Here is a 24,662-nt window from a genome sequence, read left to right as displayed (position 1 = left end):
GTGTTGTTAGTCATGTAAAAGTGTTACTTGCGCAGGAACACAGGTACACATTGCCACCGCAGGCACGGTAGGAGCTACATTTGTCCACCTTGGGGCAAATTCCAACAACGCAAGCAAGCGCACTTTATTTATTTATTTTTTGCGCTTTATTCACTGCAACGATATCAGAACACACACAGACACACACGCGCACGTGCATGCACACATTGGCATTTGTATGCAAAGCCACATAACGCCTCGCCATCAAACATGGGAATGAGGCCAATTAAAAAGACTAATGTAGCGCAGCAAATTCAATTATAGCACTTTTGCGTCATTCGAGACCAGTAAATCAAAGGAAGGAAGGAGGGAAGGAAGGACAGAAGGAAGAAAGGACGGAAGACAGGAAGCTAAGAAGCAAGGAAGGAGGCAAGAAAGGAAGAGAAGAAAAGATGGGAAAGGAGGGAAGGAAGGACAGATGGAAGGAAGGAGGAAAATAAGGAAGGAAGCTCAGGCGCAAGGAAGTAGGAAAATAAGGAAGGAAGCTCAGGCGCAAGGAAGGAGGAAAATAAGGAAGGAAGCTCAGACGCAAGGAAGGAGGAAAAGAAGGAAGGAATGTCAGAAGCAAGGAAGGAAGGAAAAAAAGGAAGGAAGCTCAGAAGCAAGGAAGGAAGAAAAGAGGGAAGGAAGCTCAGAAGCAAGGAAGGAGGAAAAGAAGGAAGGAAGCTCAGAAGCAAGGAAGGAAGGAAAAAAAGGAAGGAAGCTCAGAAGCAAGGAAGGAGGAAAAGAAGGAAGGAAGCTCAGAAGCAAGGAAGGAGGAAAAGAAGGAAGGAAGCTCAGAAGCAAGGAAGGAGGAAATGAAGGAAGGAAGCTCAGAAGCAAGGAAGGAGGAAAAGAAGGAAGGAAGCTCAGAAGCAAGGAAGGAGGAAAAGAAGGAAGGAAGCTCAGAAGCAAGGAAGGAGGAAATGAAGGAAGGAAGCTCAGATGCAAGGAAGGAGGAAAAGAAGGAACGAAGCTCAGATGCAAGGAAGGAAGGAAAAGAAGGAAGCTCAGAAGCAAGGAAGGAGGAAAAGAAGGAAGGAAGCTCAGAAGCAAGGAAGGAGGAAATGAAGGAAGGAAGCTCAGACGCAAGGAAGGAGGGAAAAAAGGAAGGAAGCTCAGACGCAAGGAATGAAGGAAAAAAAGGAAGGAAGCTCAGAAGCAAGGAAGGATGAAAAGAAGGAAGGAAGCTCAGAAGCAAGGAAGGAGGAAAAGAAGGAAGCTCAGACGCAAGGAAGGAGGAAAAGAAGGAAGGAAGCTCAGGCGCAAGGAAGGAGGAAAACAAGGAAGGAAGCTCAGAAGTAAGGAAGGAGGAAAAGAAGGAAGGAAGCTCAGAAGCAAGGAAGGAGGAAAAGAAGGAAGGAAGCTCAGATGCAAGGAAGGAGGAAAAGAAGGAACGAAGCTCAGATGCAAGGAAGGAAGGAAAAGAAGGAAGCTCAGAAGCAAGGAAGGAGGAAAAGAAGGAAGGAAGCTCGGACGCAAGGAAGGAGGGAAAAAAGGAAGGAAGCTCAGACGCAAGGAATGAAGGAAAAAAAGGAAGGAAGCTCAGACGCAAGGAAGGAAGGAAAAAAAGGAAGGCAGCTCAGAAGCAAGGAAGGAAGGAAGCAAGGAAGGAAAGGAGGAAGGCTGGAGGCAAAGAAGGACAGACGTAGCGTAGCAAATTCAGTTCCATCCCTTTAGCGTCATTTGAGACCAGTAAATCAAAGGAAGGGAAGAGGAAAGGAGGGAACGAAGCTAAGAAGCAAGAAAGTAAGGAAGAAAAGTGCTAAAGAAGGAAGGAAGCAAGAAAGGAAAGAATGGTGGATCAAGAGGCACAAAGAAAGTCGCCGATTGTACGGCAGCCACGACACTTCCCCAATATCTGTGCGTCATTTGCTTTGTGGGCTCAGAAAGGAGGCAGAGGAATGAAAGAGTTATGAAGGGGGGCGAGAGGGAGCGGGGGCGGGGGGGCAAAGTGAAGGTGAGGGGAGGAAGGGACGCGGAGAGTGATGCAAGAGGGACCAAGGCGACAGAGAGCAGATGGCAACGATGAAGGAGGAAGACGGGATGGGAAGCGTGAGCAACGGAGTTCGGGGAAAGGCCGATCTTCAGACTCCAAAGTTGCCAAGGACAAATGAATGACAACATCTGTCAGAGAAATGAGACAAAGGCCAGCAAGGAAGGAATTGGGGGCGGGGGGGGGGGGGGGCACCAGGGTGGGGATTAGAGCATCTTGAGCAAAGAGGAAACTCCCCCCCAGGAGTGCCGGCGGCAGCGGGCTCGCGATCTCCTCGCTTGCGCTGGAGGCCTCGTCTCCCCAAATGCCTTTCGGTTCTAAATTTAGAGCCTTACACAACAAAAGCTTTGCATCATCTGCCAGCATCCCCCCCCCTTTTTTTTTTTCTTTTCTTTCTTTTTTTTTTTTATTCGCTAGAATTCGCTCACCCATTTTCATCTCCGGGCCCAGCTTGGAAAGATGTTTGTTTGTAATTAAGCGTCAGCGTTAAATAAAGGTCACGGGAGGGGGGGGGGGGGAGGAGACGAAGCCTTTGGGAGACGCTTCAATGTTATTTTTATTTATTTATTCAGTTGTTTGCTGTGCGGGACGGAGGACACAGACGGGACGCGACGGGGCCTCACTTCCAAAGTGTTCGATTCCCCCCGACGCCGCGCCGGCGTTCTCCCTTTTGCCTCTTTACCGTCTTCATTCCATTAGAAGTCGGCGGAGCGAAGAGCATTCCGCTGCCGCGTCGTCTCTCTCGCGCAGAGGACGCCAGATGACGATGAACACGGCAAACTTGAAGATCGAGAGTGGGGGGTGGGGGGTGGCGGGTAACGCCCACGCATACCTTTTTCCTTCCGGCCCGACATCCGATTGGACGACGGCGAGGGAGGCGGAGGGAAAGTCTGATGAAGTGCAAGAAAGATGGGAAGAGGGCCGCGGGTGATGGAGTCCAGGCGGATAATTGGCCCGAGTGAGCGACGCAGCGAAGATGAAGAAGGGGGGGGGGGGGCAGTGCGCAAAGAGATCAAAGAATGTGTCATCAGAAATCCAGCACGCATCTGAGATGACATTGCACAAAAAAAAAAAAAATCCACCACGAGGCACACGAGAAATGGGAATTTATGTCCGTCCGTCACCGTTCATTGAGAGTGCGTGCCGGAATTTCGCAAGCCGGCGGACGTGCGCGGATCCGGTCGGCCGACAGGAAAAGATGTACGACCTGTTGTCGAAATATGAGCGCGTGACGATCGGTGCGGCAGATGAGACGAAATTTGTTGGCGCGTTTGGGAAGCTCACTCCCTTCGCTGAAAGTCTCTTCCAATTTACTTCTTGGCACACATCTGTCGGGTCTTTGGACTTTCACCGCTTTCATTTTACCGGGTGCGCGAGGATGACACATTTACGCCGGGCATTAAGGAAGAAGGGAAGGAAGTAAGGAAGGAAGGAAGGAATGAAGGAAGGAGGAAAGGAAGCCAAGAAGCAAGGAAGGAAGCAAGACAGGAAGGAAGGAAAGAAGGATGAGGGAAAGAAGGGAAGGAGGCGAGAAAGGAAGGAAGGAGGAAAGGAAGCCAAGAAGCAAGGAAGGAAGGAAGGAAAGAAGGATGAGGGAAAGAAGGGAAGGAAGCGAGAAAGGAAGGAAAGGGAGGAAGGATGGAGGGAAAGAAGGACAGACAGAACGAAGGAGGAAAGGAAGGAAGCTAAGAAGCAAGGAAGGATGAAAAGGAGGGATGGAAGGAAGGAAAGAAGGATGAGGGAAAGAAGGGAAGGAAGCAAGAAAGGAAGGAAAGACGGAAGGACGAAAGGAAGGAAGGAAGGAAGCTAAGAAGCAAGGAAGGAAGGAAGAAAAGGAGGGATGGAAGGATGGAGGGAAAGAAGGACAGACAGAACGAAGGAGGAAAGGAAGGAAGCTAAGAAGCAAGGAAGGACGAAAAGGAGGGATGGAAGGAAGGAAGGAAGGAAGGAAAGAAGGATGAGGGAAAGAAGGGAAGGAAGCAAGAAAGGAAGGAAAGAAGGAAGGACGAAAGGAAGGAAGGAAGGAAGCTAAGAAGCAAGGAAGGAAGGAAGAAAAGGAGGGATGGAAGGAAGGAAGGATGGAGGGGAAAGAAGGACAGAAAGAAGGAAGGAGGGAAGGAAGTTAAGAAGCGATGAGGACAGCAAGAAAGGAAGGAAGGAAAGAAGGATGAGGGAAGGAAGGAAGGAAGCTCAGAAGCAAGGAAGGAAGGAAAGAAGGAAGGATGAGGGAAAGAAGGAGAGATGTAACAGCAAATAAAATTGTATTCTTTTTCACGTCATTCCATTTTCCGATGCGCTTATCCTCACAAGGGTCGCGTGGAGCCGTCTTCGGGCAGTAGGCGGGGGACACCCTGAACCGCTCGCCAGCCAATCGCAGGGCACAGATTGACGAACAACCATCGGTGGTCACGCTGACACCGACGGATCATTTCGAGTGTTCAATCGGCCTGCCGCGCATTCGCGTCGCCGACTGAGCCGCACCGTGTTGGTGCGACGTGTGCGAGAGCTCGCTAACCCGCTGTCCCGTCTCCTCGCCAGAGTGACCAAATGAATCCCATGACTCAGCTCTACTACAAGAAGGTGAGGGCCGACCGCACGCCGACATCCGACGCCCCCCCCCCCACCCCCGACCGATTCCATCCGCTCAAGTTGTTTCCGTTCCCTCAAGGCGACGTACTCGCCGTACCGCGACCGCATCCCGCTGCAGATCGTGCGGGCCGAGGTGGAGCTGTCGGCGGAGGAGCGCGCCTACCTCACGGCGGTGGAGAAGGGCGACTACGCCGGCGTCAAACATGCGCTGCGCGAGGCCGAGGTCTACTACAACATGGACGTCAACTGCCTGGACCCGCTGGGGCGTAGCGCCTTGCTCATCGCCATCGAGAACGAGAACCTGGAGATCATGGAGCTGCTTCTCGACCACGGCATTCACACCGGCGACGCCCTGCTCTACGCCATCAGGAAGGAGGTCGTTGGCGCCGTGGAGCTGCTGCTGTCGCACCGACGGCCCAGCGGCGAGAAGCAGGTGCTTACGTCTCCGACGCGGGCCGACGTCTTCCGTGCCGAGCACTCGGCGGCCGCGGAAACAAAAAAAAAAAGATGGTGGGGCATAGGCAAATAGTGGTGGAACAAGAAACGCGCACAGGAGGGAAGGCTCTCGCGCTCTCCTTTGATGTTTGTGTGCATGCAAATGCGCGTCTATTTTTTTTTGCTGGAAATGTGATGAGCAAAAGAAAAAAAAAACTTTCTGGACTTGACTGTCAAGGGAGTGACGGTGCGTGTGCAAGCATGTGCTAGTTTGGGTGCCCACCGGGGGCAGTTGTTCTCGCAGTCCTTCTCACATCTAGAGAAAAGTGCGAGTTGAGATCAGGAAAGAGGGAGGGGGGGGGGGCGATGGGAAGCGCAGGGTTAGACGAGGATGAGCGGCGGAGGCTGGAAGCGTCGAATATGGGGATGAGAAGAGGGTGTGAAGAGGACGACGCAGGATGCAGACGCGGGGAGAAAGTGGGGCAGGAGGAAGGAGGAGGAGGAGGAAACGGAGCGAGTGGCGGTAAAGATGAAAAGTAACGAGCGGGGCGGGGGGCTTGGCCCTCCCTCGGAGAGATGAGAGAGTCCACGCGCGTCCTCCCCGCATCGTCGTCACGCGTGCTCGCCGCCGCGCCATTCTGCAACTGGATGCTCTGGAGCCGCATCCGGCTCTTTAGCGCCGCCCTAGTGGCTCCCTGGAGCTTTTTCATAAATGTTTGAAAATGGAAAAGTGATGGGAAATATAGATATATTTTTCAATATGGTTTTTGTAGGAGGACAAACATGACACAAACATTCTTAACGTTTTCCAACATTGTAAAAAAAAGTGCATAACAAATATTACATTTCAACATTTCTGTCAACGACGTCATAGCCTGCGTCACACGTTTCTAGGAGCAGGGCGGGATGCTAGGCAGGTGGCTGTTAGAAGGTAAAGAACGGCTTTTCATGTCCTATTCACCGAGGGTACCGGTGAAGAATAGGAATCTGGAGGGCCCAAAGAAGCATTTTTAAACGGTACACGTGAGCTACGATGGTTAAGATGCTTAAAAAAGTGCGTCTCGTGCCTCGTTCATCGATCGCTCATGGTGGCATTCGTGTGTAAGTGTGTGCGTGTGCGGTAATAAAGTGTCGATTGCGGGAGGTTGCTTGATCGAAAAAGTATTTCTTTGGTCAAAAAAGATTGGACACTCCAGCTCTACAGATGCACTGCAGGGATAGAAAAAAAACTTTGAATCACGAAGGCTCATTGTGTATTTGTCGCCAATTTAGTCATTTTGAAAGTAGGCTAACATGGCTAATCTAGCTACATACAGCAAGTGTTGCCTTCATTATACGGACTAAAAAAGGCTTTTTGTTTTCTTGCGGCTCCAGACATATTTATTTTTCGTTATTTTTTGGTCCAGTATGGCTCTTTCAACATTTTGGGTTGCCGACTCCTGCTCTAACCCTCCGCAGGTACCCTCGCTGATGATGGACAGCCAATTTTCAGAGTTCACCCCCGACATCACGCCCATCATGCTGGCTGCTCACACCAACAACTACGAGATCATCAAGCTGCTGGTGCAAAGGAAGGTAAAGGCGGCCCGAGCGCCCTCGGCAAAGCGGGTGGCCGCATTTGACCGACAGGGCGTCGTTTCCGCTCGAACTCTCGTAGGTCACCATTCCCAGACCGCATCAGATCCGTTGCGACTGTGTGGAGTGCGTCTCCAGTTCAGAGGTAGGTGGATTCTCGATCCTAATTTACAGAACGAAAGCCGTGCCCGTCAAGGTCCCCTTCTTGTCCGCAGGTGGACAGCCTCCGGCACTCGCGCTCTCGACTCAACATCTACAAGGCTTTGGCCTCGCCGTCACTCATCGCACTGTCCAGCGAGGATCCGATTCTGACCGCCTTCAGACTTGGCTGGGAACTCAAAGAGCTCAGCAAGGTCAGCTTTGTTTTATCTTCTGTAGGGGAGATCCCCTCAATGGCATCAGAGAATTCTTTCTCAGAAAATAATGAACTTGTGCAAAACGGGTTCAAAAGTAAAAGATGAAACCTTTATGTAGTGTGCTGATGACGATTACATAAAGATCGATCACTCCGCCCAACAGGAGTTTGTTGAATGTAATAGTGGACTGGTCTGGTTGTTACATGGACAGCAAACACTGAGCGCTCAAGTATCAAATTATTGAGATATTATATATAGATTATATAGAGATATTATATAGCTCGACTGTCCAAGCTATTTAGTTGAAAAACTGGTACGAATGACCAATTATATGGAGAAAATGGCGAAAAGACGGAAACAATGGCCATCATGTACAGACGTTACATTTGTGGATATTCATGGATTTATTTGATTGTACGGTTGTTGCCAAATCAACTGGACACCCCACTCGAGACGTAAAAGTCACATTTTTTTTTTTTAAACATGACATACTCCATCCATCCATCCATTATCTACCGCTTATCCGGGGCCGGGTCGCGGGGGCAACAGCTTTATCAGGGAAGCCCAGACTTCCCTCTCCCTAGCTACTTCTTCCAGCTCTCCCCGGGGGATCCCGAGGCGTTCCCAGGCAAGCTGGGTGACAGTCTCTCCAGCGTGTCCTGGGTCTTCCTCGGGGTCTCCTCCCGGTGGGACATGACCGGAACACCTCACCGGGGAGGCGCTCAGGAGGCATCCGAATCAGATGCCCAAGCCACCTCATCTGGCTCCTCCCGATGTGGAGGAGAAGCGGCTCGACTCTGAGCCCCTCCCGGATGACTGAGCTTCTCACCTTATCTCTAAGGGAGAGCCCGGACACCCTGCTGAGAAAACTCATTTCAGCCGCTTGTATCCGGGATCTCGTTCTTTCGGTCACGACCCATGACATACTTTGAAATGAAATTAGCGAACTTATGATACAACTTTCTAATACGAGCGGAAGCGTACGTTTGAAGCACCATAGTAAATCGTCGGAGGTACTTTGTGGACTCAAAATGTAACAAACGTAACGGAAATGTTTTTGAAGGGGGGGGGGGAAATATGTTGGCTCTCGAACTGGGTTACTATCGGCACTCCGAGGCCGAGCGTGTTTTCTAAGGACCCCTCAAAGGATGTCGAGAGCACTGATGACTTTGACCACTCTGCCAGAGCACTTTAGTGTTCCGCGAGGATTCATTAGCGACGTTGGGGCAAATTAAACCAGTTTCACTCAAGTGGTCAGAAAAATGATTTCTTTCCTACAAATCTCTCTCTGCCGGCGACATATCGCGCCAGTCAGAACAATTTGCAACGAACCCATCGCCAGCTGTTGCCATCCATACCGCAAAACGGGCCCAGATTAAATCCAAAGTACATTTGGGGAACACAGAATTTTCCGCTTCCTGCCCGCAGGTGGAGAACGAGTTCCGCCAGGAGTACGAGGAGTTGTCGCAGCAGTGCAAACGTTTCGCCAAAGATCTTCTGGACCAAGCCAGGAGTTCCAGAGAGCTGGAGACCATCCTGAACCACCGTGACAACGATCAGAGCGAGGAGCTCGACCCCCGACAATGCCACGACCTGGCCAAGCTCAAACTGGCCATCAAATACCACCAAAAAGAGGTACGCCCCCCCAAAAAAATCACGATTGACGGGCCACGGAAGTCACGTTGGCTCGCTTTTCCCACGGCGCACCTGCCCATCTCTCACGGCAACGTGCTTTTGGAAATCATCGATCTAGCGAGACACTCGAGCGGAACGGGCACAAGCCGTAAAACCTCAGAGACGAGAACGTCCTTTTTCCTGCGAGTGTAGCGAGAAGAAAGGAAAAGAGTCGGGATGCCGATGAAGCGAGTAAGATAACAAGCTGAAAGCCGGTGCAAAGAAAAAGAGGTTTAATGGGACAGAAAGAGGAAGCGAAAAACGGAGAGCATTGGGGGGGAGTCAAGCGAGCGAGAGTGAAGATTTAATGGCGTGGAGAGAAGGCGCCCAAGGCGTGTTTTCGTCTGTCAGTCTGTTTCTGTCTGTCAGTCTGCCGCCGCCGCCTGCAGCCCGCAGCTTCTTTCGGCAGACGGGTACTGCCAGACAGATGAAAGCAGAAAGGCACGATGGCAGCAGAGGGATGCGGCTGGTGGCCGACGCTCGAGCAGGCAGTCTAGAGCGCGCCGACGCTCTCAAGTGACGGCGAAGGAAGTCGCTCATTAGTTGAAAAATAAACATTTGTACGGCGCAGACGAGAGGGCTGCGCTCGGCGCCATTTGTCACCTGAGGAATGGGCGCGAGCGAACGTCTCGAGCGCCGGCGACCGAAAAATATTTCATCAGCGCGGCGTGTCGCCGGAGCGTGTCGCCGCGAGGGGGCAGGGAGGTTGAGACGGAGGCTGACGCGCGGCGGGAGGGGATGCGGGCGGGACGTCTCGTGCCGTCGCCACGACGACGGTAGATGTTGGTAAACACGCGCCTCGTTAGCGCCGCTCGTTTCTTGCTTATACCCTGTCGCGAAGGGCTAATCTAAGCTTTGTGTGCATGCCGGCTCGTCAAGATGGAATATTATATCACCGCCTTGTCACCGACCCCCCCCACCCCCACCCCCGCTTTTATTTGAACGCCTCTCTATTTGGGGATCCGTTATTTCTTTCGATGTGAGCGTGTGACGCAGGTCGCGCTAAGTGCTGCCACCTTGCAACGCTGTGATTGTCCGCCCAGGCTATGCTAGCGCGTTTCTTTTGTGTTTTCCGTCGGATTAGGCTCTCTGAAAACATGCGGGGGACGTTTCAAATCGGCTTTTCATGCGCTCGCGAGTCGTAGCGGCCAACAAGATGGCTGCCAAAGGCATTTTACATGTGTTTTATTGCACTTTGAATGAAACATTCAGCATTAAAGAGAAAAAGATGGCTGCCCGTTCTGTGGCAGCTTGAGTTTTAGCTCGCCGTTTCACAGTCTGCCGCACAACATTTCAGCCTCCCCCCGCCCCCCTCTCGAAATGTTTATTGCGCTCCTTTTTGCCCGCGGGTCCGGCCTATTGATGTCCACTTTGCAGCTGATGTCCAAGTGCCTCGCAATCAAACAACTCATGTACAAAGACGTTTTTATTATTCCGACATAAATACGTAATGCTTTGCATTGAATGCAAATCCGATTCAGTCAAATTGAATGTGGGTGCAAGTGTATCGCGCTTTATTTTGATTCTATATATATATTTTTTTTACAAAGCCACATCGACGTAGCTCGTTCAAACGTATCGGAGTGCCTTCGTCACATCTGGATGACTGGAACGCACTTTACTTTGGAGTCAGCCAATCCTCCATGAAGCGTCTCCAGTTGGTCCAAAATGCTGCTGCACGCCTCTTGACTGCTACCCGTAAGAGGGAGCACATCACTCCTACTCTGGCCTCCCTTTACTGGCTCCCGATACATTTTGGAGTTCTTTTTAAGATCCTATCACCTGTTTTCAAATCTTGAAATGGCCTCGCTCCACCTTACCTCTCTGAGCTCCTCCGCCCCTGCTCGCGAGACATTATTCGAGGTACCAAGAACTAAGCGGAGGCTCAGTGGGGATCGAGTCTTTTCCGTTGCTGGTCCCTCTCTTTGGAATGCGCGTTTTTGACATGCACCCTTGCTGCCCGTCTTTTAAACTCGTCTCATTTCTATTCTTGGGCTTTTGACTCAGCGTGACTCAGAGTTGATTTTTAGTTTGACTGTTTTTGTGCGTCCTACTGTCTTTGTGATGAACTATTATTTATTGTTGTATATCCGATATTTTTGCCATGTGCGGTACTTTGTATACAGCGGTCGTTGTTTTAACGTACTCTAGAAATACAGGTGAGACGAAGCATATCAACACATGGACGGGTGAACCTTTTTTACTTTAAAATAACTTGAACCTCCATAAAAATACACCGTACTCCGAGCAAATGCAGTACCAAGGATGTCATATATTTTTTTTTTCTCTTTGGTTCCATTTTATCCTTCTCCCTACCCAGTGTTTTCCTTTCTGAGCTATGACTGTAAATTTCCCCGCTGAGGGACAAATAAAGGATATCTTATCTTATCTTATCTTTAAATCCATCTTCGTTGGCGACTTCCTCGCATCCTAGCTAGCACCAAACAACCGTAGTTCATGTCTCAGGTTCAGCGCGCAAGTTTGAAAACTCCCTTTTGCTTGTTGCCAGCACGGTGTTATGCAGCCAACAGCGGAGGCGTTCACTGGCCAAATATTCCCGCTGCAAGCGCGGCGTAATCTGGCCAAATATTCTTGTTGCCAGGACAGCCATTAGCTGGCCAAATATTCCCATCACTACCTCGCGGGCGTCGACTCGAATGTAGCCGGTACGTCGCTTTCATGCAAGTGGAGAGGGCGCATCGGGCACGGGACGAGATGTGCCATTCAAAACGTTCCGTGATGTGTCCGCGTTTGTTCAAACACTTCACAGCACCTTTTAGCTCTTTTGGACAACTGTTTGCTCTCCGCCGTGTTGCGCGGAGCATCGGCAGGCGGCGCGAATGCTCGTTGCCCCCTCTCCTCGCTCCCCCCCACCACCACCACCACCACCACCACCTTCCATAAATCGGATGCGCTTGGTTACAAAAGCCATAAAATAGTCTGACGCTGCCGTTCTCCATCTTGTCCCGGCACGTGACTTTTTATCCAGTTTTTTTTTCGGGGGGGGGGGGGGGCTTCTGTTTCTGATAGAGTGAAGTTGAAAATGACACGCGGCTCAAAATAATGAGCCAAGAACTTTCGGCAAGTGGCGATGGGACAAACACTGACAAAGTGGCTCGCGCTCGCTCCGTGCACAACGTGGACTCTGCATTATTCATGCTCCGGTTGTACGGGCCGTGCCTTTAATCTTCAATAATTAAGGTGCTCGTGTGGATGAACGTGGCGGCGGCGGCGTGATCAACATCACGCACGCACACACACACAAGAGAAAGTACAAATCATGCTGCACTACGCCACCACTACAACCTTGTCTTTTCAAATAGAAAGGTTTCGCTTTCCCCCCCCCCCTTTTGGCCCCACCCGAGCGCTGCCTTTAACCTCCGTTTAACCTACCTTCCGACTTTCATGCGTGCGCTTCTCTAAATCATTCAATATAATTCATTTTGGTCTTTAAGCCTTTGATCGGCACCTGTTTAAATATTAACGCGCCGCCAGCGTGTGCCTGTCTCGACACAACCGTCTGTGCGGCGTAAGCGCTCGCGTGCTCACGTTCCGAGTCATCAAACGACATCTCGAAGGGAAAACTGAGCGCTTACGATGCGGTCTTTACATCCGGCGCCTAGCGAATGATCGGCGGCGCAAAACGCTGCGTTCACATTTGCTTGAGTCGGTGTTAGCATAGCCTTGGCTTTGCACGTTGCAACATTGCAAGATTACATCTGGCCCGATTGTGTTCAGCAGCGCCCTCTAGCGTTGCCTTAGTTAACATATTGCTCGCTGGAGAGGACAAACGGCTCAGCAAGCAAAGTCATTCTGGTTCCTCCAACGGTGGGCTCGCGCCGTTATTTAATCGGGCCGTTTTCAACAGAGGGCGGCCCGGTAGTCCAGTGGTTAGCACGTGGGCTTCACAGTGCAGAGGTACCGGGTTCGATTCCAGCTCCGGCCTCCCTGTGTGGAGTTTGCATGTTCTCCCCGGGCCTGCGTGGGTTTTCTCCGGGTGCTCCGGTTTCCTCCCGCATTCCAAAAACATGCATGGCAGGCTGATTGGATGCTCTAAATTGTCCCTAGGTGTGAATGTGAGCGTGGATGGTTGTTCGTCTCTGTGTGCCCTGCGATTGGCTGGCAACTGATCCAGGGTGTCCCCGCCTACTGCCCGAAGACAGCTGGGATAGGCTCCAGCACCCCCCGCGACTCTAGTGAGGATTAAGCGGTTCAGAAAATGGATGGATGGATGGGTTTTCAACAGATTTGATGGATTGATTGATTTTTGTTCATCTGGAAATGATTTATTCTGAGGTTCCTTCTTCTATTGACCTGCTTAAATAATTGGGCCACGACAATATACAATACAATACAATACATGCTGATGCAGACAGACAATATCGACCTTCTCACAAGGACGTGACTCAGAAAGATGCGATGCGTTTCTCACAGAGGATAAAGAAGATATGCCTGGGAGTATTCTTACATTGTCCGCGTCTACTTATGTTGTTTGCGTTCAAAGAGCCGTCGCAAAGTCGTTTTCTGTCTTCCCACAAAACGCAAGAGATGTTTTATTGTTACGGGCTTGGAGGTGAAACAACTCCGTTTCGCGGAAAAGGCTGCTGGAAATCAAAAAGCTGTGAAATAAATGTCTGCCTTCGCACCGCGCAGGCTGCGTGGCATTTCTTCGTCGCGCAGAATCAATCTCCCAGTTTTCTTGTAATCGGCTAACTGGGCAAACATGCCGGCTCAGCGAGTAACGGAGAAATGTCAAATTACGAGTTTGTCCGGGGCGCCGCTCGGCGGGTTAGCACCAGTCATCAGAACTTTCCATTAAGAGTTGACGAAAAGGGAGTTAGGGTCCTCAACGGAGAAGAAGGCTTTCCGCTCGGCTCGTTTCCTCGTCCGAGACGGCTCCCCGTAGTCGCGGCATGACGGCCGGGTGCCTTTTATTAATTACATTTATTCAAAGAAAGACAAATTAATCCACTCGGCTTTGTCTCTGTCGTCAGCGAACTGGCTGCCGGGAATGTTCACAGCGAGAGGCGTTTCATGCGCCTGGACTGGCAACGCTCTCGTTCTCTGAATCATCCTCGTGTGCGCTCGGGAGTTGCGTCTATTCATTTATTTGTTTCTTTTAATGTCACCGGAAAGTTGGCTGCCGGCGGCTCGGATTTCATGTTTGCTTCGTCTAAGCGCCGAAGCCAATTCGCGGGTCGTCTGCTTAGCCTCGATATCATATGAGAGCAGGCCCGGACGCAACTTTGTTTCCAACTCGGACGTCGCCGAACACCGAGCGAGGTGGGGGAAAAAAAAAACAGAGAAAAGAGCAGGAGGCGAGAGGCCGACGCCCTCATTAGCATATGGTCGCCATAGCAACAGGAAACCAAATCGGAGCAGAAACCGACGGGGGCGAGTCGACGCGACTTGAGACACAACGGCAAAGGAAAGCTACGGAAGCACGAGAGCCGGCAAGCGCCGCGCGGACAAAAATGGAGCCGTGCCTTTCCTACACATGCAAAAATCAAACGACCGCGTAAAAATAATCATTTCCGAAAAAGGCTTAGTTCCGAAAACCGCCGAGTGCCAGACGCATTTTGTGAAGTTATCATCATCCCGTTGAAAGAGAGTGTAAAATAGCTGCGTGAAAGTCCGAGCGAGATTCTCATCACTCGTCCGGGGAGATTTTGGGCATCGCGTCTCGACGTTCCGCCACGGAGCCTTCGTTAATGTTGTCGCAGTCGAACCGGTCGACATTCATTTTCCGATCCGCTTTTATCCTCACAAGGGTCGCGGGGGGTGCTGGAGGGTACGCCACACGCGAACCGCTCCGTTCGGAAAACACAAATCTGGGTGTGGTTTGCTAGCCCCCGAAATGAGGCTCTTTCGCGTGTTTCAGAGGTCAGAAAAACAAAACAAAAAATGTTTGCGTTGTCTGAAATCATCTGTTCCATTATTTATGAGTGGACAATGTGGGAGCATATTTATATGGACTGCATTGAGAATGAATTATGCTTTTAACTCATTCAGTACCAGCCAATTCGAGACCAAGTCTGAAAAGACGTTTAAAAACGTCTTTGGGAGTGAATGAGTTCATAACTGTTTGCTATTTTGATGCGTCACAAATTTCTCGTCTGTGATTTGTTCCATTTAGAAATTTAAGTGCTTTAACTTTTCAGCTCAGGTTTTGGACGGATATGGGACTTTTCAAATGCGGGGAGGGATGAAGACCAATGTAAAGGGGGGGTGGGGGGGGGGGGTAATGAAAAGATCCAAGTCGCTGTCTGAAAATGTGCTCCGAGCATGAACAGAAACGCTGATTTGCATCCTGGCGCGTGTCCCCCCCCCCCCCCCCCCCTGCAGTTTGTGGCGCAGCCCAACTGCCAGCAACTGTTGGCGACGCTGTGGTACGACGGCTTCCCGGGCTGGAGGCGGCGCCACTGGGTGGTCAAGCTGGTCACCTGCTTCATCATCGGTCTCCTGTTCCCCGTCTTCTCACTGGTAGGCCGCAGCCAAGTTATCCCCCCCCCAGGGGGGGGGTGGGAGCGCCGCGCCAAATCTGTTTTCTCCACGGCACAGATCTACCTGTTGGCTCCCAAAGGCGCGCTGGGACGCTTCATCAAGAAGCCCTTCATCAAGTTCATCTGTCACACGGCGTCCTACCTGACCTTCCTCTTCCTGCTCCTGCTGGCCTCGCAGCACATTGCCCGCACCAACCTGCACATGCAGGGGCCGCCGCCCACCATCGTGGAGTGGATGATTCTGCCGTGGGTGCTGGGTACGCGTGCGCTTCCAAAGCTTTGCTTGCTCGGAACGGTTCCGTTGTGGGAACGGAGCGTGAAGTCAACACGCAGAATTTTCACGGATGACCTCCAAGCTGTCACGAGTTTAACGCGGTGGTCTTTGATCCTGTTCCTGGAGGACCGACCACCGCCCTGCCCGTTTTCCATCTCCCACCGCTTAAAATGAGCGGCCTCGTTAGCCAGCTTCTGCACACTTTTGCTAATCATTTGGTTCAGGTGACGCTGCAGCCCGGCGAGGCGGAAAACAGGGGGGGGGGGGGGGGGGACAGCGGCCCTCCGGGAACAGGATTAGCACCTGATCCATACCCGCCCTGCGCTTGGCTGGAGAGCAGCCCGTTGTCTAGCCAGCTCAAGCGTGACATACGGGTCAGAAAATGGAATTCAGAAATTGACCAGCAGTGTGTGTGTGTGTGTGTGTGTGTGTGTGTGTGTGCGCGCGTGTGTGTGTGTGTGTGTCGTAGGATTCATCTGGGCAGAGATCAAGGAGATGTGGGACGGGGGCTTCACAGAGTACATCCACGACTGGTGGAACCTAATGGACTTCGCCATGAACTCCCTCTACCTGGCCACCATATCACTAAAGATCGTGGCCTACGTGAAGGTAACTCCATTTGTGCGCGCGTCAGTTTCCACAGTCCCTCGGCGCTCAACGGCGTCGTCAAACGACGTGATTTGCTATTGAGGTGCTTTGTATTGATTGATACATGCTTGTCTAAAAGCAAAATATGTGGTTGAAACACACACACACACATACATTCACTCACTCACTCAATCACCAGACGCCGAGCCATCTGCAGCATCTGTGAGCCACTGATGGTGCCGGGCCATCCTCCCACACACACACACACACACACACACACACACACACACACACATGCACAGCCGTACATCACATGTCCATCCACAAAGGCACCTGCACAGCTCTATCAAAGCATTTCTAAATTTGAAGAGAATGAACCGAAAACCAGGCCATGTCCACAAGGTTTCGAGTCGAGATGCGATGAAGCGTAAACATAGAGACGGAAAAAAGACGATTTTTCAGGAGCACGACACCCTTCTTGGGCGGCGGGGAACCCTTTGGTTCTCTTGAATGCGTGTGCAGATAAACCACAAAAATATTCGTCGGTCGTTGGGTCATAGGTGTCCAAGATTGTCTTCTCGCAGACTGTGCTGTCAGGCTGACGTGGCTGAAAGAAAAAAATGTGACAAATGGCCATTTTGAGAATCGGGGGATAGGGGGGGGGATTGATTTTGATCTTTGATCAAAATCAATGAAAATCAATGATTTTGATCTTTGGCAGGACGGCGTTCATTTTCGGGAAGAAAAACATGCGGAGAACATACAAAGACCGCGAACGAAGTAGGCCTCACTTGTTGGGGCTGAACCACAAAACCGTTTTTTCAGTTTTTCGTTTCCGCGCGGCGCAATTCGCGACGTGCACTCACTCGGCTCCGCCTGCTCCGCCGACGCCCCGAAAATGCGCTTAGGGCGCTGTCTTTAGAGCGCCGCGTCGTCCGCATGAGTGAGTGGCGCGTCACCCCGGAGCGAGCTTTTCAAGTCGCCGGGCCTCTTCCGCTCCCCACCAGTACAACTCGTCTCGGCCCCGGGAGGAGTGGGAGATGTGGCACCCGACGCTCATCGCCGAGGCTCTCTTCGCCATCGCCAACATCTTCAGCTCGCTGCGGCTCATCTCGCTCTTCACCGCCAACTCGCACCTCGGGCCCCTGCAGATCTCGCTGGGGAGGATGCTGTTGGACATCCTCAAGTTCCTCTTCATCTACTGCCTGGTAACCCAAGAGCTTTTTTTTTACACCCCCCCCCCCCGTTGATAAATAAATGTCCGGCGACGCCATGTCGGGTCCCCTCGGATGGCGATGGGAGGGCGCCCGCCTCGCTTCGGCGGCCGAGAGGACATTACGGGCCTATTTCATTACAACCGCAAGTCATTAACCCCGACGCTCCGGGGGGGGGGGGGCTCCTTCCCCACTCCGCTGTTGTCGTTACTGACTGCCGGGCCCCGTCGAGTTCCCAAATCACTCCTCGGAAGGCGACAAATGGTCCATCGCGTCTTGACGCCACGTTCTGAAAAACGTGCCCGTTTGCTTGCGCAGGTGCTGCTGGCCTTCGCCAACGGCCTGAACCAGCTCTACTTCTACTACGAGACCACCGCCTCGGAGGAGCCCAACAACTGCAAGGGCATCCGCTGCGAACGGCAGAACAACGCCTTCTCAACGTAAGCGGCGCCGCCCGCGTTCGAGTCTTCGCTCCACCCAAAAATAAAAAATAAAAAATAAATCCCCGCTTGCGTTCGCTTTCCATTGGGCGACTTCGCCCGACGCCGTCATCAAGTCAAGAACGCACTTGCAAAACGGCTTTTGGGTCTTTGCGCGTGGCTTTCGTGTCGCAGGCATTTGTCAGATCTCCCGCGGGCGGCGGTCGTCCATCGTGCGGCCGCGGATAAGATGAGATAAGAATAAGATAAGATAAGATATCCTTAATTCGTCCCACACTGGGGAAATTTACAGCCTCCAGCAGCAAGAATGTATGTAGAAAGAGGAAAAAATATATCTCAACGAACGCGCTTGGTCGCCGCGCGGGCGGGCATACACAGCGCCAGAAGGCCTCCTGCCCCCCCCCCTCCCCCTCCGGGTTCGCGTCAGCATTTATTTGTTTACAATGCCCGCATTATTCGCTCCGCGTGTGAGCGTAGCTGCGAGGGAGGAAGAAAGTAGCGGCGGGCTCGATTTTCGCAAAAACAACTCCCGTGATCCCTCGTCGCTTTTTTGTTTGATTCGCCGTCGCCGGAGGATTTTGCGCTCAGGTGCGCCGCTGCCCCCGCGTCTCATCCGTCCATCACGGGCGCCACGCTCGCGCCAATGCGTCGGAGTGTTTGCGACGCGTCCGCGCGAGGAGGCGTGAAAACAACTGGCGCCGGAACACCTCCGCCGTGACTGACGGATGACGACGCCGCCGCCTGCCGCCGCCCACGGCCGCCAGAAAGACGCTCGCGTTTCGCACCCGATGAGGTCAATAAAGTTAAAAAAAAAAAGAGGCGGGGGGGGGGGCAAAATGGAGAGGATGGCGAAATGGAGGAAACGCCGACTCTTGATCATCATTTGGCTTCTTTCTCATTTTTCAATAACGACGCCCGTGGCGTCACGCTCTGTCGCTTCTTTCGGGGCCAGTCAAACCCCCCACGCCCCCCCCCCCTCATTTACACTCCCGCCGGTTGCAAACACGCACGCACACAAACACGAGCCGCCGTGAGAATAAATGTCGGCGTTGAATATTTGATGCAGCGCAAATATAAGCAGCCGCAGGCCAACGCTCGCTCCAAGATGACGCCGAGCGCCGCCACCAATTGTTGCTTCATCAAAGATTCAACGAGTGGAGGCGGTGACCCCGGGGAGGGGGAAGAGGCTGGGGGGGGGGCGATAGACAAGCAAGTGACGTGGATCCAAATCTGACTGGCGGCGAAGGGCCAGAGTCTCGCTTCTGTGCTCGAATGGCGGCCGCGAAAACGAACTTTTGGGGAATCCATGATTCTATCGATGACACGGGTTTTGTTCTCTTGGGAGTCAGAAATTCTTGAGAATTTGTTTTGTTTTGCCCCCCCCCCCTCCCCAAAGACTTCTGACACGAACAAGATCTCTATCTTCTGGAGTCAAAAATGGATTTTTGAGGTGTGCTGTCAGAGTGCCGATTACAGCTCGAGATCCGTAGCGACGGAAAAAAGACGCCACAAGGCTGAAACGGAGGATTTTGCGATCTTACGGCGCCGACGTTCTCCTCCGCAGGCTCTTTGAGACTCTGCAGTCGCTCTTTTGGTCGATCTTCGGACTGCTGAACCTCTACGTCACCAACGTGAAGGCCCGCCACGAGTTCACCGAGTTCATGGGAGCCACCATGTTCGGGACGTACAACGTCATCTCGCTGGTGGTTCTCCTCAACATGCTCATCGCCATGATGAACAACTCGTACCAGCTCATCGCCGTGAGTCCCGCCGCCGACGAGTCGCCGCTCGAATGCGACGTCACGCGCAACGTCTCCCTCCCCCTCCCCCATTCAGGACCACGCCGACATCGAGTGGAAGTTTGCCCGCACCAAGCTGTGGATGAGCTACTTTGACGAAGGCGGAACGCTGCCGCCTCCGTTCAACATCGTTCCCAGCCCCAAGTCCGTCTGGTACCTGCTCATGTGGCTCCACGACAAGCTGTGCGGCCGCGGCGGCCAGCCGCCTGGGGAGGACGCGCGCAAGTGCGAGAACCTGCGAGAGTTCACGGTGAGCGGAGGAGAGTTAAACGCGTTCCGATGAACAGGTTTTTTTTTTTTTTACTGGCTGCTCGCCACTGCCCCCCCCCCTTCACCCCCCCCCCCCAGCCCCCAACCCTCCTCACACAGGCATGTTCATTTCATCTGAAGTCAGCTGAGTTATATAAGCCAAGCAGCCCACATGAGTTCACAGAGCACTGCAGAGATCTGATTGCGAGCGTGTGTGTGTGTGTGTGTGTGTGTGTGTGTGCGTGTGTGTGTGCGCGTGTGTGTGTGTGTGTTTTCAACCGTGTTCTTCTATTTCTAAATTCACTCCCAACCATGCGTGCAATAACAGCTGCTATTGAGGTTAGAACGCTAACTGTGACAAACATCAGTCCCTGATTTCTTGACTTTGCCCCCCCCCCCCCCCCCCCCCAAGCGGCCCCCTCTTCATTCTCTCTCTCTCTGTCTCTGTAGGAGCGTCACGCCGACAGTCTGATCCAGAACCAGCATTACCAGGTGTGTAAAACGCAAGGCTTCACTTGAAGCGTATTTACGACACAAAGCGAGCGAGAATCCGAGAGGGACGCCAACGGCAACGGCGGCTTTGGCTCGCTGCCATCGGATCCTCGCGCCGACGCGTCCGGTCAACGAAACGATCCGTCATTGGCGGCCGCTGCCGCTGCCGATTTGAAATGCGTCCACGTCCGGCAGAGGCGGAGAGCGACAGCTCGCCCCCCTGCGACGCCGCTCGTCCGCCGCCGCAGGTGTCGCTTGCGGGGAAGGGGGGGGGGGGGATTCTCTCGCCGAGGTCGGAGTTGACATTTCCTCCCACTTTGTACCAAATCCCGGCCAGATGTTTTCCACAAGGCTCATGCGCGGGACACGTGACGCCACGCGACACCCCCATACCTGCCAACCTGTATAAACTACCCCCAAAAAATTCTTATAAAGAGCGAAAAATCCTTCTAACATACCAAAGCATTTTTATATGTCAAAATAATGGCAGAACCCCCCCCCCCCCCCGCCCCCCACCTCACCCCCCAAAATTCAACTAGGAACCACGTGATTTACTGGAAAGTTACCGGAAATGAAAGAATTCGAGTAGACGAGCACCATTCTGGGGGAAAAGCAAATGGAACTACCTGTTGGGGGGGGGGGGGAAGAAATTCAGAACCCGGATGATTTGTGCTATACAGCCATATATGTAAGATTCAAAATCCGTATGAACTATGGCTAAACTGTATGAGTTGACAGGTATGCACCCCCCCCCCCCCCCGCCCCTCACCCACTGGCGCGCGCTTAGGGCATCGAACACTAATGTTCTCTTTCTACCAGGAAGTGATACGAAGTCTGGTGAAGAGATACGTGGCCGCCATGATCCGCAGCGCCAAGACGGACGAGGGCCTGACGGAGGAGAACTTCAAGGTGGGCCCCCGCCCGCACGCAAATGATGACATCTTGATCTGACGCGACAATTTAGAGCGGCGATTCCCAACAAGGGATCAGAATTCTCAGATTTCACTTCGAAGTCGGCACGTCTTAAAAAGGAAAGCAAGCCCGCCAACAAAGCGTTGCCGATGATGTTCTTTGGGGTTTGGTTCCAGGAGCTCAAGCAGGACATCTCCAGTTTCCGCTACGAGGTCCTGGACCTCCTGGGCAACCGGCGTCCTCCTCGCCGCCACTACTCCTCCTCCAGCGACGCGGCGGCGCGAGACGACGGCGGCGGCGTGGCCTCGGAGGACGACAGCGAGCCGGGCGACGCCGGCCAAAGGTCAAAGGGCGTGACCTTCACCGTGCCGCTGGAGAGGGAAGAGCGTCGGCCGGGGCCCGCGCTCGGCGTCTCCGCCTTGGTGCGCTCCATTTCCGGGATGAGCCGGGCGGAGCGCGAAGGCGAGCTGGGGCGGGAGGAAGGCCTGGTCTGGGGGGAGGAGCCGGAAGAGAAACCAAAGAGCAACGGGCTGAAGGCGACGGCAGTCCCGCCTTCTGCCACCGGCGCCCCCCCCCTCGCCGCCGCCGCCGTCGTCGGCGTTCTCCTCGTCGCTCTCCACCTCGCTGGCCCGCACCAAGAGCCGCCTGCAGCGTCTGTCGGCGCCGGCGGCCAAGACGGACTCCTTCAAGCGCCTCTCCTTCCTCTTTTCCCGCTCCAAGCGCTCGCCGCTGCCCCTCCAGTCGCCGCCCTCCTACACCATCTCCGACGGGCTGCTCCTCCCGCGGGGGGGCCACTCGGACTCGGGACTGGACCGCGCCGCCAGAAGCGAGACCCGCCTGAACGAGGTGGGCCGCTCGGCGGACGCCAACAGCTCCTCTTTCTCGCCGCGGAGAACAAACGGTCGCGACGTGCTGCTGACGCTGCCGCCGCCCCCGCCTTGTCCCTGCCAGTCGCTGCACTGCGCGTCCAACATGTCCGAGTCCAGCTCGCGCCTCTTGGACTCCACCGAGGACATTTTCCAAGGCGGCGGGGAGGAGGCGGCCGGCGGCGGCGGGCTGATGATGATGATGATGGGCGGCGGGTGGGTGGGGCCCTGCGATGATGTCATCGAGGACAGCTGCGAGGTCATCGAGGACTCGGTCAGCACGCAACTCTAGAAGCCCGTTGAAGGCTTGGCCTGACTTTTTCTTTGTTCCAGCGCGTTGCACAGGGGATGGCGCCCGAGAGCCGAGGCTGCTTTTCCACTGCGGGTCCTTGGTGCCCCCCCCCCCCCACCGTTTCATGCCCAAATCCCGCCTTTCTTATTTACCAGTCACTCCACATATCCCACATCACTGTGTTGACATTGACCGAACACGCAAAGTGACCCCCCCGTCCCCCCCCCCCCGCATGCGCACGCGCTCTCCACGTGCACGTTAACACCGACGCAAAGCGCCTCGACGTCGCGCCTCGAATGTACAGCCCGTTTCCCGTCTCGATGCGAACGTCCTCCGTATTTAACAATCGCCCGCTTTTTCCCGTCGTTTGCAGCGGCTGCGCATTCTCGGATGACGGTCCATCCAATCTTTTGTCGCCGTTGACAGATATCACAGAAGCCTGAGTTCGATCTGATGAGATCGGATCCCACGCATCTTTTTTTTTTTTTTTTCTCGCTCTCTTTTTCCTGCCAACCGGAAACAAAAATGCTCATAATTCTGTCGCTAGAACCATAATGTGTGAATCGTCGCCATTTTGCCACGCGGCAGCTGTGTTGTCATCCACGTCCGGCGAGGGATGGCATTTCGTCCTGTTTCACGTTGCAATAACGCCACATCAAATACACGGAATAGCTTTCCTCGGAACGCGTGCCACAGCTGTGAGAAACGATACCACCGGATGTCGAGGAGCGCAAAAGCGGACGGCGTGAAGGTCAAGGAGGACAGAAGAAGTCGCGGAAGGTCAAGGCCAAGGCCGTTTTCCCTTTAACCACTTCTAACGGTCTTCTCAACTCACTGGGACGGTTGGAACGTAGCCTGAAGAGACCAAACTCAAAGGACAAAGGGACCCCGCCCCGCCTCCTCCAACCACTGTTGTGATAACCTGCACTCCCTTTGCCCCCCCCCCCCCCACTCTCCATCCCCCTCTCTCTTTCTGCACCCAGCAGGGCCAAGGAACGACATTCTACCCCAATAACACTTATACTAGTAATAATTACACTAATAATCTTATTAATAAGGACTACTCTGGTTTGTCTTTTGCTTCGTTGCGAGCCTCCGAAATGGCGGCTTCTCGTTCAGTTCTTCCTTGACTTTGTACCACTTGGAGCTGCTCAATAAAGCGACCGCGTTGGAGTTGGACAGGAAGCGCCGAGTGTGGACATGCAGACGGTGTATACTTTTTTCTTTTTTTTTAATTGAATGATTTTTTATTTTTTTTGAGTTGTTGGGTTTTTTTTTTTTTTTTTTTGCTTGCCACCAGCTCCCAATCAAATAACAATGTGGGTCACATTACTCTTATTTAGATGTTTCCACCAGTCCACAAGCATGGGCAGACCAACTTATGCATGTTTGATCACATCACCACACACACACACCCACACACGCACACACAAACACACACACACACATACACAAGTTATGAAGTGAGGGAAGGATGCAGCCCTATCTAATAGAAAAGTAGTGCTCTGCTGCCATCTTGTGGCATTTATCAAGTTTTTTTGTGGGGGGGGGCAATTGGCGTCAGGGCTTGGTCTCTATCCCAGTGAATCCAAAAAATCTAAATCCTATCCACAGGAGTCACAAAAACCACCCATTGTGACATCCCAAAATCCGTGCCTGTAACCATGGCGACCTGGAAGGCAGTTGTCACAGCTCAACTGGACGCCACCAAAACGGAGGGGGGGGGGGGGGCATCGGCTAAATGTGCTCCGTGTGTTTATTAATTGGCTGGCTCACGTTGTACGTTTTCTGGCGTTGCCATGGCAACCGTGCAATCAGCCGGAGCGCCTCTCCGCACCGATTTGGTTTGACGATCAATCGTGTCATGCCGATCGCCATAACGATCTGTGGCGAATGTCACGCCTCTTAAATGACGTGCGCATTCCCTTATTGACGCGAAGTGATCACCGTAAAACTGGTGAACACGCACACAAGGTTGAGAATTCATCATTCTGTTGGGTCAATGTCAAGTAATGGCTGCCTGATCCTTGTGTGTGTGTGTGTGTGTGTGTGTGTGTGTGTTGTCTCATCAGCCTCTCCAGAAGAGACGAATCTCCTTCAGTGACATACACGTTTAGACAGCAGTGTCTCTTGAGGGAGCGGTTTCATCATGCTTTATTCACACTAACACACGTGTGTGCCCTCTCTCACACACTCATATACACACACACACACGATACGGACTCTCACGAGAAGATTTATGTTCCTCCAACAGAAGGAAAAAAACAAGGACAAAATCACATGGAGCACTAATAACCACACTGTGTGTGTGTGTGTGTGTGTGTGTGTGTGTGTGTGTGTGTGTGTGTGTGTGTGTGTGTGTGTGTGTGTGTGTGTGTGTGTGTGTGTGT

General features: G+C 52.9%; 1 protein-coding gene across 1 annotated transcript in view; it reads left to right on the top strand.

Annotated features, from left to right (window-relative positions):
- The window catches only part of trpc5a (transient receptor potential cation channel, subfamily C, member 5a), a 36,578-nt gene that overhangs the window by 11,582 nt on the left and 334 nt on the right, over positions 1–24,662 (top strand). The window contains 17 exon segments of the mRNA XM_052067046.1: positions 4,553–4,594; positions 4,683–5,036; positions 6,497–6,613; positions 6,696–6,758; positions 6,829–6,966; positions 8,398–8,604; positions 14,989–15,126; positions 15,205–15,403; positions 15,890–16,029; positions 17,016–17,216; positions 17,541–17,662; positions 19,227–19,422; positions 19,499–19,711; positions 20,161–20,202; positions 21,022–21,111; positions 21,291–21,683; positions 21,685–24,608. Coding sequence (XP_051923006.1) covers positions 4,562–4,594; positions 4,683–5,036; positions 6,497–6,613; positions 6,696–6,758; positions 6,829–6,966; positions 8,398–8,604; positions 14,989–15,126; positions 15,205–15,403; positions 15,890–16,029; positions 17,016–17,216; positions 17,541–17,662; positions 19,227–19,422; positions 19,499–19,711; positions 20,161–20,202; positions 21,022–21,111; positions 21,291–21,683; positions 21,685–22,272 — 3,234 coding nt within the window. The 5' untranslated portion in view covers positions 4,553–4,561 and the 3' untranslated portion in view covers positions 22,273–24,608.

Source organism: Hippocampus zosterae, chromosome 1, assembly GCF_025434085.1.
Source record: "Hippocampus zosterae strain Florida chromosome 1, ASM2543408v3, whole genome shotgun sequence".
Lineage (NCBI taxonomy): Eukaryota > Metazoa > Chordata > Actinopteri > Syngnathiformes > Syngnathidae > Hippocampus > Hippocampus zosterae.
This window is presented reverse-complemented; position numbering and strand designations above follow the sequence as displayed.